Source organism: Ranitomeya imitator, chromosome 7 (genome assembly GCF_032444005.1).
Source record: "Ranitomeya imitator isolate aRanImi1 chromosome 7, aRanImi1.pri, whole genome shotgun sequence".
In the NCBI taxonomy this organism is placed as follows: Eukaryota; Metazoa; Chordata; class Amphibia; order Anura; family Dendrobatidae; genus Ranitomeya; species Ranitomeya imitator.
The window spans coordinates 515,494-533,340 of record NC_091288.1 but is presented as its reverse complement, the minus strand read 5'-3'; the positions used below and the strand labels follow the sequence as shown (position 1 = coordinate 533,340).

Here is a 17,847-nt window from a genome sequence, read left to right as displayed (position 1 = left end):
CCCTCCTGATGAGTGTAGCGAGTCTTCTGGCGAATGTGTGTTTCCCAGGTTTGTTGAGGTGTAGTCCGTCTCTGGCGAGGAGTCCATCATACCAGTAATTCACACCGTGGTCCAGGAATCCAAATCCTTGTTGTCTGCACCATCGTCTTAGCCAGTTGTTTGCATCAAGGATCCTGTTCCATCTCCTGGTGCCATGCCCGTCTACTGGAAGGATAGAAGAAAAAACTACCTGTGCATCCAATTCCTTTACTTTCTTCCCCAACTCTTCAAAGTCCTTGCAGATTGTCGGTAGGTCCTTCCTTGCCGTGTCATTGGTGCCAACATGTATCAGAAGAAATGGGTGGACGTCCTTGGAGCTGAAGAGCTTTGGTATCCTATCGGTCACATCCTTGATCATCGCACCTGGAAGGCAGCATACTTCTCTTGCAGTTATGTCCGGTCTGCAGATGGCTGCTTCTGTGCCTCTCAGTAGTGAGTCTCCCACCACCACCACTCTTCGTTGCTTCTTGGCTGTACTTTTTGCTGTCACTTGTTGCTGTGTGCCCTTTTCTTTTTTGCTTGCTGGTATTGCTTCATTCTTAGGTGTGCCATCTTCATCCTCTACAAAGATTTGATATCGGTTCTTCAGTTGTGTGGTTGGTGATTTCTCCATGGTCTTCTTGCTTCTTTTGGTCACATGCTTCCACTCATCTGCTTTTGGAGGTTCTCTGACACTTTTTGCACCTTCTGTGACCAGTAGAGATGCTTCTGTTCTGTCTAGAAAGTCTTCATTCTCTTTGATGAGTTTCAAAGTTGCTATTCTTTCTTCCAGACCCCGCACCTTTTCTTCTAAAAGGGCCACTAGTCTACACTTCTGACAGGTGAAATTGGATTCTTCTTCTGGTCGATCTGTGAACATGTAGCACATGCTGCAGCTCACCATGTAGGTTGTCACATCTGCCATGTTGCTCCTAGATCCTGCTGACTTGCTGTGTGTTTTCCTTCTTGTGTAATCTACTCAGCCAAGCTCTCTTGCAATAATGTCCTACAGGCAAAAATTACGGCGCGCGGTTTGGTGATGCTTTCGAAGCAGCTGGTCCCGGCTGTACCCAACGATCTTCTAGCTTAGGGAGACTTCGCTTCTCCCAGAAGGCACCTGGAATATGCAAATTAGCCTCCTGAAGCTTGAATCCCTGGTTTGGTGATGCTTTCGAAGCAGCTGGTCCCGGCTGTACCCAACGATCTTCTAGCTTAGGGAGACTTCGCTTCTCCCAGAAGGCACCTGGAATATGCAAATTAGCCTCCTGAAGCTTGAATCCCTGGTTTGGTGATGCTTTCGAAGCAGCTGGTCCCGGCTGTACCCAACGATCTTCTAGCTTAGGGAGACTTCGCTTCTCCCAGAAGGCACCTGGAATATGCAAATTAGCCTCCTGAAGCTTGAATCCCTGGTTTGGTGATGCTTTCGAAGCAGCTGGTCCCGGCTGTACCCAACGATCTTCTAGCTTAGGGAGACTTCGCTTCTCCCAGAAGGCACCTGGAATATGCAAATTAGCCTCCTGAAGCTTGAATCCCTGGTTTGGTGATGCTTTCGAAGCAGCTGGTCCCGGCTGTACCCAACGATCTTCTAGCTTAGGGAGACTTCGCTTCTCCCAGAAGGCACCTGGAATATGCAAATTAGCCTCCTGAAGCTTGAATCCCTGGTTTGGTGATGCTTTCGAAGCAGCTGGTCCCGGCTGTACCCAACGATCTTCTAGCTTAGGGAGACTTCGCTTCTCCCAGAAGGCACCTGGAATATGCAAATTAGCCTCCTGAAGCTTGAATCCCTGGTTTGGTGATGCTTTCGAAGCAGCTGGTCCCGGCTGTACCCAACGATCTTCTAGCTTAGGGAGACTTCGCTTCTCCCAGAAGGCACCTGGAATATGCAAATTAGCCTCCTGAAGCTTGAATCCCTGGTTTGGTGATGCTTTCGAAGCAGCTGGTCCCGGCTGTACCCAACGATCTTCTAGCTTAGGGAGACTTCGCTTCTCCCAGAAGGCACCTGGAATATGCAAATTAGCCTCCTGAAGCTTGAATCCCTGGTTTGGTGATGCTTTCGAAGCAGCTGGTCCCGGCTGTACCCAACGATCTTCTAGCTTAGGGAGACTTCGCTTCTCCCAGAAGGCACCTGGAATATGCAAATTAGCCTCCTGAAGCTTGAATCCCTGGTTTGGTGATGCTTTCGAAGCAGCTGGTCCCGGCTGTACCCAACGATCTTCTAGCTTAGGGAGACTTCGCTTCTCCCAGAAGGCACCTGGAATATGCAAATTAGCCTCCTGAAGCTTGAATCCCTGGTTTGGTGATGCTTTCGAAGCAGCTGGTCCCGGCTGTACCCAACGATCTTCTAGCTTAGGGAGACTTCGCTTCTCCCAGAAGGCACCTGGAATATGCAAATTAGCCTCCTGAAGCTTGAATCCCTGGTTTGGTGATGCTTTCGAAGCAGCTGGTCCCGGCTGTACCCAACGATCTTCTAGCTTAGGGAGACTTCGCTTCTCCCAGAAGGCACCTGGAATATGCAAATTAGCCTCCTGAAGCTTGAATCCCTGGTTTGGTGATGCTTTCGAAGCAGCTGGTCCCGGCTGTACCCAACGATCTTCTAGCTTAGGGAGACTTCGCTTCTCCCAGAAGGCACCTGGAATATGCAAATTAGCCTCCTGAAGCTTGAATCCCTGGTTTGGTGATGCTTTCGAAGCAGCTGGTCCCGGCTGTACCCAACGATCTTCTAGCTTAGGGAGACTTCGCTTCTCCCAGAAGGCACCTGGAATATGCAAATTAGCCTCCTGAAGCTTGAATCCCTGGTTTCTGACTTCAAATGTGAGGTGGTCCCTGAAAAAAAATGGTTTTGTAAATTTCGTTGTAAAAATGAGAAATCGCTGGTCCAATTTTAACCCTTATAACTTCCTAGTGAAAAAAAATTTTGTTTCCAAAATTGTGCTGATGTAAAGTAGACGTGTGGGCAATGTTATTTATTAACTATTTTGTGTCACATAACTCTGGTTTGTCAGAATGAAAATTCAAAACTTGCAAATTGTGAAATTTTCTAAATTTTCACCAAATTTCCGGTTTTTTTCACAAATAAACGCAAAAATTATCGACCTAAATTTACCACTAACATGAAGGCCAATATGTCATGAAAAAACACAGTCTCAGAACCGCTAGGATCCGTTGCAGCGTTCCTGAGTTATTAACTCATAAAGGGACACTGGTCAGAATTGCAAAAAATGGCCAGGTCATTAAGGTCAAAATAGGCTGGGTCATGAAGAAGTTAACTCAAAACTGAAAATCCAGATTCCACAACAACCACAAGACAGATTTCATCACCAGGTATCACTGTAATCAGTATAACGGCACCGCCCTGACACGGTGTAGTGTACCGTGCACAATCCTGCTGACAGGGGCACTTTAAAAAGGAAAAAAGAAATGTATATTACATGGACAGGGGCCATATCTAAAGAATATAATGATGTCTGCAGGGTAAGTGTTAGAAGAGCTAAAACCAGCAATGAAGTGAGGCTCGCAAGGGAGACCAAAAGCAGCAAAAAATGTTTTTGGGGGTATGTCAAAAGCAAAAGAAAAGTCAAAGATGATATAGGGTTTTTACAAGATGAAAAGGATGAAGTGGTAAAAAATGATGTTGAGAAGCCGATCTTTTAAATTCCTATTTTACACCTGTGTTCTCTAAGAAAGCAAATGTAACATCAACTGATCTTCACGGGGCCATCACAGGAATAAAAGAATCCACTTTGTCCATAAAGGGAGATGGTGGGGAACACTGAGCTAATTTACATCTCCTGGTCCAAAAGAATTACATCCTAGGGTCCTGAAGAGTTAGCAAAGAAATGGCAGAACCACTAGCCAGAATCTTTGTTACAGACTTCTCCTGTTCTTCAGGATTTTTCAGAGTGTCACCCCAGCCTGTTTGCATATCCTGCATCTTATGGGGGCATGTGTCTTTGTGCCTCTCTGCATGCGGCATACACAAAACTGCAGACAGGCTGACATTGGGCTTCTAGAACATTCTTCATCCTTTGAGTTATATTTGAGGGAGTGGGTGTAAGTAACTCTGCCCAACAAGGGGGCTGATCCCAATAGAGGTAGGACAATAAGCCACATGTTTGGTTAGTTGGTGTTGTGTCATGGGAAGGGTGAGGATCTGCTCCTGGTGCCATGTATGGAGATTGCAGATCATTTACATTGTGGGATTATGATGTCTCACCAACCTGCTGGATTTGAGTACCGAATCTAAAGACTGCTGATGCATAGTCCTTGACGTCGGATTACCGGCTGGTGCCTCCCGATCTGTCCTTTTTGTGTGGCCACCTTGCAGACTCTAAGGAACCATATCTACGTTTGATGTTATATTCTTGCAGTCTTAATATAATTTGTTGCATTGTTTATTGGCCAGCTCTCCCTGCTTTCTCTGTCACGCACACCTGTCACAATGTCCCAGAAGATTGGACAAGGGTAAATGTTTTCTCTATCTTCAAAAAAGGAAAGAAGATGAAGCCAGGAAATTACAGGCCAGTGAGCGTTACTTCTATACTGGGAAAGATCTTTGAACAAATTATTAAACAGCATGTGTGTAAGTACTTGGATAAGAATACAGTAACTAACTAGAGCCAGCTTGGGCTTGTAGCACACAATTCATGCCAGGCTCATTTAATTCAGGAGAACACTGGAAACAGTCAGATACGGCTCGGACTGGAGCGAAGGACAGGGACACTGATCTGCTGGTTGCCCCTAAGTCTGTCTCTAAACATGTTGGGTATTCAAGGGATCGACTTCTGGAGCTGAGCAGGATGAAGACTACTCCAGCTGTGGCCACAGCACATGTTCCCCGTGAAGGTTTAAACCAGCAGTCCCATCCATTGTCATTGTACACTCGCTGGGAAATAAGACATGAACTGCTAGCCCTGTGTAAACCCAGATGGACTTCAAGGAATGCAGTCTCATGTGCGTTACAGAAACCAGGTTACATAGGGAGGTCCCTGATTCAAGTGTCTCGATTGCAGGGTTTCACATGATTCGGGCTGATAGAGAAAAAGCTAAGTGTGGTAAGAAAAAGGGTGGTGGGGTGATACTATATATTAATAACAGATGGTGCAATCAGCGGCATGTAACTGAAGGAAAGTCATTGCTGTCAAAACATTGAACTCTTAAGGTGCCGTCACACTATAACATTTCGATCGCTACGACGGTACGATTCGTGACGTTCCAGCGATATCGTTACGATATCGCTGTGTCTGACACGCAGCAGCGATCAGGGATCCTGCTGAGAATCGTACGTCGTAGCAGATCGTTTAGAACTTTCTTTCATCGCTGGATCTCCCGCTGTCATCGCTAGATCGGTGTGTGTGACACCGATCTAGCGATCTAGCGATGCGATCCAGCGATGCGTTCGCTTGTAACCAGGGTAAACATCGGGTAACTAAGCGCAGGACCGCGCTTAGTTACCCGATGTTTACCCTGGTTACAAGCGTTAAACTAAAAAAAAAAAAACAGCACATACTTACATTCTGGTGTCCGTCAGGTCCCTTGTCGTCTGCTTCCTGCACTGTGACTGCCGGCCGTAAAGTGAAAGCAGAGCACAGCGGCTGTGCTTTCACTTTACGGCCGGCAGTCAGTGAATGCGGGAAGCAGACTGCAAGGGACCTGACGGACACCAGAATGTAAGTATGTGCTGTTTGTTTTTTTTTAGTTTAACGCTTGTAACCAGGGTAAACATCGGGTAACTAAGCGCGGTCCTGCGCTTAGTTACCCGATGTTTACCCTGGTTACCCAGGGACCTCGGCATCGTTGGTCGCTGGAGAGCTGTCTGTGTGACAGCTCTCCAGCGACCACACTACGATTTACCTACGATCACGGCCAGGTCATATCGCTGGTCGTGATCGTAGGTAAATCGTATAGTGTGACGGTACCCTTAGCAGTTGGCCTCAGGCCCTACTATCTACTTAGGGAATTCTCCATTTGCATTACAGTAGTCATGTATATACCTCCATCCTCAAACCAAGAGGTGGCTGGGGAAGTATTGTCAGGGGTGTTGGCTCGCCTTCAGACAAAGCACCCAAACTCGTTAACTGTAATCTCTGGGGACTTTAACAGAGCCATGATCTCAAAGGCTCTTCCAAAGTTCTATCAATATGTAAAATCTGCCACAAGGGGGACAACAGTATATTGGATCTCCTCTATGAGACTGTTAAAGACGCCTATTCATCGTCTGCACTGCCCCCCCTGGGGAAATCAGACCTCAACCTCATACTATTGCCTCCATCTTATCAACCAGTTGTCAGCAAACAACCAGCGACTATAAAACTAATCAGGAAGTGGACTCCAGCGGCAGAGGAGGCTCTACAAGACTGCTTTGTCCTCACAAACTGGGCGGTGATATGCGACAGGGGAGAGCATAATGATGTAAATGATATTGTCAGGCGAGTAACGGATTATATAAATTTTTGCACTGACACTGTTGTACCAGCTAAAAAGATTTGATATTACACAAATAACATGCCTTGGATTACAAAATAATTGAAACACTAAACAAGAAAAAAACTGGCATTTAAAATGAAGGATACAAAGGAACTGAAACTGATACAAAGGGGAAAATTAAGAATGCCCGTGAGGCATTCCGAATTAAATTAGAAAATAAATTGTCACACAACAATTCCATGGAGGTGTGGTTTGACATGAAACAGCTCACTGGGTTTAAGGCAAAGCCGGAGCGTGGGAAGTGGATCTGCCCTTTGCTAATAAAATGAATGAGATTTTTCAACAGATTCACCAACACAAGCACAGCGTCATCAGGAGTGGGGGATGGAGCTGGGAAAGGATCGGCAGCATTGACATTGGGGGATAAACTGCCCCCCAAAGCGACGTGAGAAAACAGTGTAGTAGACTAGTTATTGGCAAAGCAGCTGGGCCTGATAGTCTTAGTCCACTTGTCCTAAGAGCGTGTGCAAACCAACTGTGTACTGTCTTCCAGCACCTGTTTAACTGGAGCCGTCAATCACAGGGGGTACCAGAACTGTGGATGACCACCTGCCTGGTGCCGGTTCCTAAGACCACTTTTCCAACTTCCCTACAAGATTATCGTCCAGTGGCCTTAACATCACATGCTATGAAGTCCTTGGAGAGAATACTCGCCTACTTGTGTCTGAGGGTGAGGTCCGCAGTTTGCGTACCAGCAGAGATTGGGGGTGGATGATGCGGTAGTGTCTCTGCTACATACAGTACATTCATTCTTGGACAATGTGGATCTGGACTGGAGGGGATCGGGAATGTTAGCAGGGAGGCCACAGGAGGATATTGCAGTAGTCCAGGTGGGAGATGATGAGGTCAACAGGAACATTTCATTAGATTCTGGGTTTGGAAGGGAAGGATTCTGGAAATATTTTTGAGCTGGAGGCAACAGGAGGTGTTCTGGGTTAGTCTGTGCTGTGTGAAGGACAGGCCAGAGTTGAGGGTTACTCCAAGGCAGCGGACCCACCTCTGCACAAGCACTCTTCTGCACGTGCCCTCCCTGTGCACGGGCTCCTCCCCTCTGCCCGCGCCCCTGCTGCCATTTCATTATCACTTTTTTTATTGAACTAATAAATAGAAGAAGTCAGATTTCTGCTTCTTTGGCTCCAATGCAAATTATGTTTTTCCATGGCAACCAAATGTAAACACATTCATTGCAGCGTACTGATCACTGACACCTCTTCAGAGGCAGGGTGATAACTTCCACCGCCACTCTTCAGTGTCTGATTCCTCCTTGAAGGCAGGGTGACTTCCCCGATGACTGACTGACACCTCTTGGGGGGCAGGGTGATAACCTCCACCACCACTCCTCAGTGTCTGATGCCTCCTTGAAGGCAGGGTGACTTCCACATGACTGACTGACACCTCTTGGGGGCAGGGTGATAACCTCCACCGCCACTCCTCAGTGGCTGATACCTACTAAAAGGCAGGATGACTTCCCCAATGATTGATATCTCTTGGGGGGCAGGGTGATAACCTCCACCACCACTCCACAGTGTCTGATACCAACTTGGAGGCAGGGAGACTTCCACATCACTGACTAACACCTCTTGGGGGCAGGGTGATTTACCCCTCAGTAACTAATACCTTGTGGGGGCAGGGTGACAGCCTCCCCAGTGTCTTGTGCCTCCTAAGGGGCAGAGTGACTTCCCCGATGACAGGCGCCTCCCCGGGAACTTGGTGACCCCCCTACCAGTGACTAATACCTCTTCGGGGGCAAAGTGAGCGCAGTAACAGTCATGTCCTTTCTTCCAGGCTTCGTTGGCCTCTTTAACCTCCTGCTCCTCTGGCCAGGCTTCTTTCTGTTGCATTACACCAAGTTTGAAGCGTTTGAATTTCCAAATAAACTGGTCTGGATTTATCTGGTGATCAACGGCCTCGTGGGCACCGTCCTGTCCGAGTTCCTGTGGCTGTGGTGAGTGTTTCATCCTGGCCATTGAGACGAAAAATGGTTATTTCCCCATACAGTGATGACGGATCCTGTCCTCAGTGATTCCCCCCCATATAGTGATGACGGATCCTGTGCTGAGTGATTCCTCCCCCATATAGTGATGACGGATCCTGTGCTGAGTGATTCCTCCCCCATATAGTGACGACGGATCCCACAAGGGAAGGGGGCATCATCTTCACTCACCTCCGGGGGAGGGGAGATAAAGACCCAGCATGGATCGGCTCTCTGGCGCCACCACTTGCCCCACGTCAGTCAGGGAACTGCACCGAGGGCAAATAGTCGCCGGAAAGGCTTTCTTTGTAGGTACGAGTTATTGAGGCGCTCCCAGTGAGGGGGGATATACATCACCAGTCCAGGCTGGGGACACATACCGTCATGGCCAAAAGTATTGACACCCCTGCAATTCTGTCAGATAACTCATTTTCTTCCTGAAAATGATTGTAAACACAATGCAAACACAAATTATTTGGTATTATTATCTTAATTTAATTTGTCTTAAATGAAAAAACACAAAAAGAATTGTCCTAAAGCCAAATTGGATATAATTCCACACCAAACATAAAAAAGGGGGTGGACAAAAGTATTGGCACTGTTCGAAAAATCATGTGATGCTTCTCTAATTTGTATAATTAACAGCACCTGTAACTTACCTGTGGCACCTAACAGGTGTTGGCAATAACTAAATCACACTTGCAGCCAGTTGACATGGATTAAAGTTGACTCAACCTCTGTCCTGTGTCCTTGTGTGTACCACATTGAGCATGGAGGAAAGAAAGAAGACCAAAGAACTGTCTGAGGACTTGAGAAACCAAATTGTGAGGAAGCATGAGCAATCTCAAGGCTACAAGTCCATCTCCAAAGACCTGAATGTTCTTGTGTCTACCGTGTGCAGCGTCATCAAGAAGTTTAAAGCCCATTGCACTGTGGCTAACCTCCCTAGATGTGGACGGAAAAGAAAAATTGACAAGAGATTTCAACGCAAGATTGTGCGGATGTTGGATAAAGAACCTCGACTAACATCCAAACAAGTTCAAGCTGCCCTGCAGTCCGAGGGTACAACAGTGTCAACCCGTACTATCCGTCAGCGTCTGAATGAAAAGGGACTGTATGGTAGGAGACCCAGGAAGACCCCACTTCTTACCCCGAGACATAAAAAAGCCAGGCTGGAGTTTGCCAAAACTTACCTGAAAAGCCTAAAACGTTTTGGAAGAAAGTTCTCTGGTCAGAGGAGACAAAAGTAGAGCTTTTTGGGCAAAGGCATCAACACGGAGTTTACAGAAGAAAAAAAAGGCATTCAAAGAAAAGAACACGGTCCCTACAGTCAAACATAATGGAGGTTCCCTGATGTTTTGGGGTTGCTTTGCTGCCTCTGGCACTGGACTGCTTGACCGTGTGCATGGCATTATGAAGTCTGAAGACTACCAACAAATTTTGCAGCATAATGTAGGACCCAGTGAGAGAAAGCTGGGTCTCCCTCAGAGGTCATGGGTCTTCCAGCAGGACAATGACCCAAAACACACTTCAAAAAGCACTAGAAAATGGTTTCAGAGAAAGCACTGGAGACTTCTAAGGTGGCCAGCAATGAGTCCAGACCTGAATCCCATAGAACACCTGTGGAGAGATCTAAAAATGGCAGTTTGGAGAAGGCACCCTTCAAATATCAGGGACCTGGAGCAGTTTGCCAAAGAAGAATGGTCTTAAATTCTAGCAAAGCATTGTAAGAAACTCATTGATGGTTACCGGAAGTGGTTGGGTGCAGTTATTTTGGCTAAAGGTTGTGCAACCAAGTATTAGGCTGAGGGTGCCAATACTTTTGTCTGGCCCATTTTTGGAGTTTTGTGTGAAATGATCAATGTTTTGCTTTTTGATTCATTCTCTTTTGTGTTTTTTTCATTTAAGGCAAATTAAATGAAGATAATAATACCAAATAATTTGTGTTTGCAATCATTTTCAGGAAGAAAATGAGTATTATCTGACAGAATTGCAGGGGTGTCAATACTTTTGGCCATGAATGTAGGTAAGCCTCCCGGCCGTCACTGTCAGGGCTCCTCACTAACAGGACAGTATGCTGCCACCAGTTTCTCGTTAGATATAAGTCCCGTCTGACAACAGGCTTATATCGGGTCAGAAACCAACCTGGGTAGCGTATAATAACCAACGGAGCGTGTGGACATGGGGAGATTCAAGAATCGAGATAAAAGAGCAGCGCAAGATTAATTTTATATTTATTGTTCAATATATTTTTGTTAAACAGAAAAAGCAATATTAACAAATATAATTTTAACCCATCCACATTAATAAAGACGTTCAACAGTCCTCCCTTCATCAGCTGTCTCACCACCGCTAAGGTCGACCTTTTACATCAGCATACATATCTGAATATATCACAGAGAGAGGGAGAATGGCTTAGTTAAGCAAAGAAAGAGAAAGTATAGGGAAGAAGAAAATATTAAAGTGGAAGAGAGGAAAAAGCGACAGGCGATACAAGAATAGTAATAGGACATCAAAAGCCCAACATCCAACAACTTGTTTTTCACTATGTGAGCCGGGGTAGTGCACCTTGCGTTAGCCAGGACTGAAAATGTGTAGACTCCTTGAATTGAATCCACGGATGCCGCACCGCAAACCAGCTGATACCCGACCTGTCATCAAAAGCCCCCATCTCCTCCCACCGGCACAGGACATCCAACGCCTCCACCCAGTCAATCCGCCCCGGAACACCGGGGACCTCCAAAGTCTGGGTGTAATTTGATGCAATGCAGTCATGAAATATAGCAATATATTCTTCTTGATTTTGGACAATGAGCCTGGAAAAATGGATAATAATGCTATCTCTGGAGTCGCCTCCACTTGTTAGTAATATGATTATGTAGCACAAATATTTCATTCCACAGGGATCTGATACCATGACGGCTCCGCCATATATGTAACATGGTCCCACTGCCCCATTGCATCTCCGGCATGTGTCTGGAACCGTTGGACACATCTTGTGCAACTTAACAGGTGTTCTATTCCCTTGTGTCAATAGTTTATAGCTCCGCTCTTGGATTCTGCAGGACACCTATGTGCAGAAGTAAATGCCTTGGTCCGCATTTCAGATGGAATTTCCCTGTTTAATTCCTTTTGCCACTGGATTGCACATCTGAGAGGCCCATCTCCCATCCCCCCCGGACACTATCATACCGTATATCAAGGAAATAGCATGTGCCGGCCCCTGTGATAGGAAGCAATGTTGCTCGAAAGAGGTTGACATGTGGTACAAGCCCCCCACCCCAAGGCCAGAGACCTAATGTAACTCTGAAGTTGTAAGAATTGTAACCAATGCCCGGAGCCTGCCTCCTATCCCCCAAAATATCTTCTAGGGACAGAATGCCCGCCTGGTCGGTCACATCCTTAATGTGTGGAACAGATTCCTGCATCACAGGAGGAATTATAGAAGCTGGATGTTGCAATTCAGTGGGGAGACCAGGGTAACCAACCACAGGAGTGAACAGTCCTGGTATGTTTGCCAATAGCCTCCAGGCTAGCGCAATAGTATATAATATCGGGGAAATAGTGATCCTCCCTGAGTGAATATTATATGGATCCAGAACACTCCCAGGCATTCGGGGATAGCTCATGTTCAATGTCCACACAAAGTTGGGATGCCGATTATGCCAAACAAATTTATTATTATTTATTTATATAGCACCATTGATTCCATGGTGCTGTACATGAGAAGGGGCTACATACAAATTACAGATATCACTTACAGTAAACTAACAATGACAGACTGATACAGAGGGGCGAGGACCCTGCCCTTGCGGGCTTACATTCTACAGGATTATGGGGAAGGAGACAATAGGTTGAGGGTTGCAGTAGCTCCAATGGTGTTGAGGTGGCCGCGTGGTCATTACAGGTTGTAAGCTTTCTTGAAGAGGGGGGTTTTCAGGTTTCTTTTGAAGGATCCAAATATGGTGGATAACCGGATGTGTTGGGGCACAGAATTCCAGAGGATGGGGATATTCATGAGAAGTCTTGGAGGCGATTGGGTGAGAAGCGAATAAGCCTGGCAGAGATAAGGAGGTCTTGGGAGGACTGGAGATTACGTGAGGGAAGATATTGGGAGATTAGTTTGGAAATATACGGAGGAGAAAGGTTATGGATGGCTTTGTAGGTCAGTGTTGGTAATTTAAACTGGATACACTGGGAAATTGGGAGCCAGTGAAGGGATTTGCAAAGAGGGGAAGCAGGAGTGTAGCGAGGGGAGAGATTAATTAGTCAGGCAGCAGAGGTAAGGATGGACTGGAGGGGTGTGAGAGTGTTAGAAGGTAGGCCACAGAGGAGGATGTTGCAGTAGTCGAGTCGGGAGATGATTAGGGCATGCACGAGCATTTTGGTAGAGTGTGGGTTGAGGAAAGGACGGATTCTGGAAATATTTTTGAGCTGGAGGTGACAGGAGGTGGCGAGAGCTTGGATGTTTGGTTTGAAGGACAGGGCAGAGTCCAGGGTTACTCCGAGGCAGCGGATTTTGGGGACAGGGGAAAGTGTGATTTCATTTTTTTTTTGATAGATCAGGTAGGGAAGATATGCGAGATGGAGGAAAGATAGTTCAGATTTGTCCACATTGAGCTTGAGGAAACGAGAGGAGAAGGAGGAGGATATGGCTGATAGACACTCTGGGATTCTGGAGAGCAGAAAGGTGACATCTGGGCCAGAGAGGTAGATCTGAGTGTCATCGGCATATAGATGGTACTGGAAGCCATAGGTCCTTATGAGTTGTCCGAGGCTGAGTGTATAGATTAAGAAGAGTAAGGGCCCAAGGACAGAGCCATGAGGGACACCAACAGAGAGGGGGCGAGATGAGGAGGTAGTATGGGAGTAGGAAACACTAAATGTGCGGTTGGTAAGGTATGAGGCGATCCAAGATAGGGCAAGGTCTTTGACCCCAAAAGAAGAGAGGATCTGTAGTAGGAGGCAGTGGTCAACTGTGTCGAAGGCAGAGGACCGGTCTAGGAGGAGGAGTATAGAGAATTGTCTGTTAGCTTTGGCTGTAAGTAAAGGTACCGTTACACTTAACGATTTACCAACGATCACGACCAGCGATACGACCTGGCCGTGATCGTTGGCAAGTCGTTGTGTGGTCGCTGGAGAGCTGTCACACAGACAGCTCTCCAGCGACCAACGATGCCGAAGTCCCCGGGTAACCAGGGTAAACATTGGGTTACTAAGCGCAGGGCCACGCTTAGTAACCCGATGTTTACCCTGGTTACCATTGTAAAAGTAAAAAAAAAAACACTACATACTTACATTCCTGTCGCGTCCCCCAGCGTCAGCTTCCCTGCACTATGTAAGCCCTGGCTGGAAAGCAGAGCGGTGACGTCATCGCTGTGCTCAACATTACGGCCGGCCAGCGCTGACACTGGGGGATGCAGGGAAGCTGACGCTGAAGGACGTGACAGGAATGTAAGTATGTAGTGGTTTTTTTTTTTTACTTTTACAATGGTAACCAGGGTAAACATCGGGTTACTAAGCGCGGCCCTGCACTTAGTGACCCGATGTTTACCCTGGTTACCAGTGACGACATCGCTGAATCGGCGTCACACACGTCGATTCAGCGATGACAGCGGGAGATCCAGCGACTAAATAAAGTCCTGATCATTCCCCAGCGACCAACGATCTCCCAACAGGGGCCTGATCGTTGGTCGCTGTCACGCATAACGATTTCGTTAACGATATCGTTGCTACGTCACAAAAAGCAACAATATCGTTAACGATATCGTTATGTGTGATGGTACCTTAAGTCGTTAGTAATTTTGGTCAGGGCAGTCTCAGTGGAATGGTGGGGACGGAAGCCAGATTGTAGGTTGTCGAAGAGAGAGTTAGATGCAAAGTGAGAGGAAAGTTCAGCATGGACGTGCTGCTCAAGGAGTTTGGATGCAAATGAGAGCAAAGATATGGGGCGATAGCTGGACATAGTGCTTGGGTCCAGGGATGACTTTTTGAGGATAGGTGTGATTGTGGCATGTTTGAAAGCAGTGGGAAAGGTACCAGACGAGAGAGATAGGTTGAAGAGATGGGTTAGGGATGGGATTAGTGTGGTGGTGAGGTTGGGGAGGAGGTGGGATGGGATGGGGTCAAGTGCACAAGTGGTGAGGTGTGATTTGGAGAGAAAATGAGCAAGCTCCCATTCACTGATTTTGGAGAGGGAAGTTATGGGGTTTTTGCCAGGGCGAGTGTGGGTGAATTGGAGGCCACCGTAACATAGTGCAGCAGAGGAAGCTGTGTCAGAGGGTGTCAGCCATGTTTCGGTGATGCCCAGAAAGAAAAGATTCTGAGAGGTAAAGAGGTAGTGAATCACGTGGAGTTTATTGCAGATTGAGCAGGCATTCCATAGTGATCCAGAGAGAGGGTGCAAGGGGGTGGGCATCATGGGCACGGATTTGAGGTGGGCAAGATTTCAGGTGTTTATATTGGGTTGGGAGCGATAGGAGGGGGTAGTAATAGGAGGTATGAGCTGTGGGAGTCCAGGGTTGGGAGATATGTCTCCAGCAGTGAGGAGAAGCAGAGAGAGACAGAGCAGGTGGGAGAAGGAGAGTGGGCGGCTTATTTTGTGTTTTATTAGGAGAGATCTGAGGTTGAGGAGCAGGTCAGCGGAGGAGGGCAGGTGGGGAGGCAGGAGGGAAGGAGAGATTATTACTTGGTTAGAGGGTGCTTGGGTTTGGGGATAGCGAAGGGGACAGAGGAGTAATGGAGCCAAAACTGTTAGAGCGTATGTCAGCACGATGAGAGTAAGTGTGGTGGAAAGGGAAAGAAATTCAGTACATTTATTAACAGTGGTTAGTCTTACCTTCTGTTCACTTCTGGCATATTTCTGCTGTCATCTTTGCCGTTATCCTTCTAGAGACAGACCACGGTCCAGACAGACCTGTGTCTCTGAATGTATAACAGGCTAAGTGCTCATGAAATAGGCCAGGTGTGATCAGGAGATAGAAGCAGCATGGAGACTGGTCACAGACACAGGAGGGGATCAATTAGAAGTCAGAAGGGAAAATGCAAGAAGAAATAGATCCAAATGGAAAGATAAAGCCAAATTTTCTCATCATTTTACGTAAAACCAGGAAAAAGGGTATTTCTATATCTCATGGGATGGTCTGAAAGAGGTATAATATTTTAGGCAAAATATCCATCTTAAGGGCATTTATTCTCCCAAGCCATGACAGTGGTAAGAAGTGCCAGGCCCTAATTCTCTAATGAGCACCTAAGCGGGACGAAATTGAGGTCAAATAATTTCTGGAGATCTGCCTGGATATGGACACCAAAATATTTAATGGAATGTATATTCCTGCGGAAAGAGAAACTAGATCGAAGCTGCTCCACCTCGTGCTTCGGTAAGGTTATGTTAAGTAATTCCGATTTCTCTAAATTAACCTTGAAATTACTCAACCTACCAAATTTTTCAAACTCCTTTAATATAGATGGTAGACTAATTCTGGGAGAGGAAACATATACCGTAGTAAAAGGTCGTCAGCAAATAGAGCGAGTTTGTTCTGTGCCACTCACTTGAATCCCTTGGATAGATTGATTTTGTCTAAGAGCATTTGCCAACATCTCCATTACCAAAATATACAGATATGGAGATAGGAGACAGCCCTGTCGCGTCCCATTTTTTATTAAGAATGGAGCCGACAGCTGCCCATTTATTCGCACTCTAGCGCATGGGTCTTGATATACAGGCATAATCCAGTCTCTCATTCTCTGCCGTACTCCTATTGCCTCTGATGTAACCTCTAGGAAACCCCAATGCACCCTATCGAAAGCCTTCTCGACATCTACTGATAGTAAACACAAAGGGATCCCCCCGCGCTAGTCCTCGAAACCAGGAACACTGTCTTCATAGTGTTGTCTCGTGCCTCTCTACCCGGCACAAAGCCCACCTGTTCTCTATGGATTAGATGTGGAATATATGGTTGAGTCTAAGTGCTATCATTTAGAATATAATTTAATATCCACATTAATCATAGAAATCGGATGGAAATAAGAACAAATCGAGTGATCGTTGCCTTCCTTAGGTGTCACGGTAATGAGTGCTTGTGTAGAATGGAAGGGGAATGACATGTCTGTGATATACTGTTGAGTGGCGACACAGCTCCTGATAAGCTTTGTAGAACCTGGGTGAAAACCCATCCGGTCCCGGGCTTTTCCTATTTTTAGGTTCTGGGTTGCTTCCTTTAGTTCTAATTCTGAGAAGTCCAAATAATCTATCGTTTCCGCTTGTAAGGTTCCCGGGGAATTTTTCTCTAAATATTCCACTAATGTGGTCCTGGCTCTGACGTAGTATTCCCTTGTTGGGCTAAATTCTATAAACTAGCGTAATACTTTCTAAACTCCTCAAGTATTTCAGAGGTGGAGTGCGCCAGCGTCAGGGCCAGGCACCGAGGAATTTATACTTAACATTGGGGTCTGCACGAGTCTAGGATGGAGCAATCTCACCAACAAACCTCCACGTTTATCCCCAAACTCAAAGTAACGTTTACGTATCTCTTATACACAGGGATTTTTGTTCCAGTATAGATAGGATGAGATTTCAGCCTTGAGGATGTCACATGAAGCTGATGCCCAACAATGGAAGCATGTCCTTCAGGTTTTGAGCCCTTTCTCTCTTTAACCTAGCCCCATGGGTTATGAAAATTCCCCTTAATATACATTTAAGAGCTTCCCATTTAATAGGTTCCGGTGTGGGATCCGTAGAATGATCTATCGGGAAATAATTGCTCTCTTGATATCAGACATACAAATGTCATCTTTCATGAGATTATCATTTAGCCTCCATGTGTAACCCCCAATTCCCCATATACTGGCGCATGGTCCGACCATAAGATAGTGTCTATTGAACAACCGGGGTCACTATCCAATAAATCACGGGAAATAAATAGGTGATCCGGTCTGGAATAACTATAATGGACCATGGAGTAGAAGCTATAATCCCTGACTCCTGGATGTAGTACCCACCACATGTCCACCAATCTGAGGGCCAACAACTCTTTTCTCAATCTACGCAATGCCGGAAGAGAGGTTGAGGACCTACCCGACGACGAATCCAGCGAAGGATCCAAAGTAAGATGGAAATCTCCGCGCAATATGATGCGTGAGCCATCCGCGAAATCCGCCCGCGTCTGCAGAACCCGGGAGCCGAAGCTTGCCTGTCCCTGGTGTGGGAAATCCACGTTAGCCAATGTATATACAGAGTCAAGCACAGTAACTATGAGAAATATATATCTTCCCTCTGGATCAACCTTTGTATCCACAATCCCAGGCTGGAATAATCTATGAAAAGCAAATATCTAAGCCACTCCATACATTACAGCGGACATTCTCCGGCACGT

General features: G+C 46.4%; 1 protein-coding gene across 4 annotated transcripts in view; it reads left to right on the top strand.

Moving 5' to 3' along the window:
- The window catches only part of SLC35F5 (solute carrier family 35 member F5), a 134,819-nt gene that overhangs the window by 66,475 nt on the left and 50,497 nt on the right, over positions 1-17,847 (top strand). For all 4 annotated transcript variants that reach the window (XM_069732543.1, XM_069732542.1, XM_069732545.1 and 1 more), the window contains one exon: positions 8,287-8,446. In XM_069732543.1, coding sequence (XP_069588644.1) covers positions 8,287-8,446 — 160 coding nt within the window. The remainder of the gene's footprint in view (positions 1-8,286; positions 8,447-17,847) is intronic.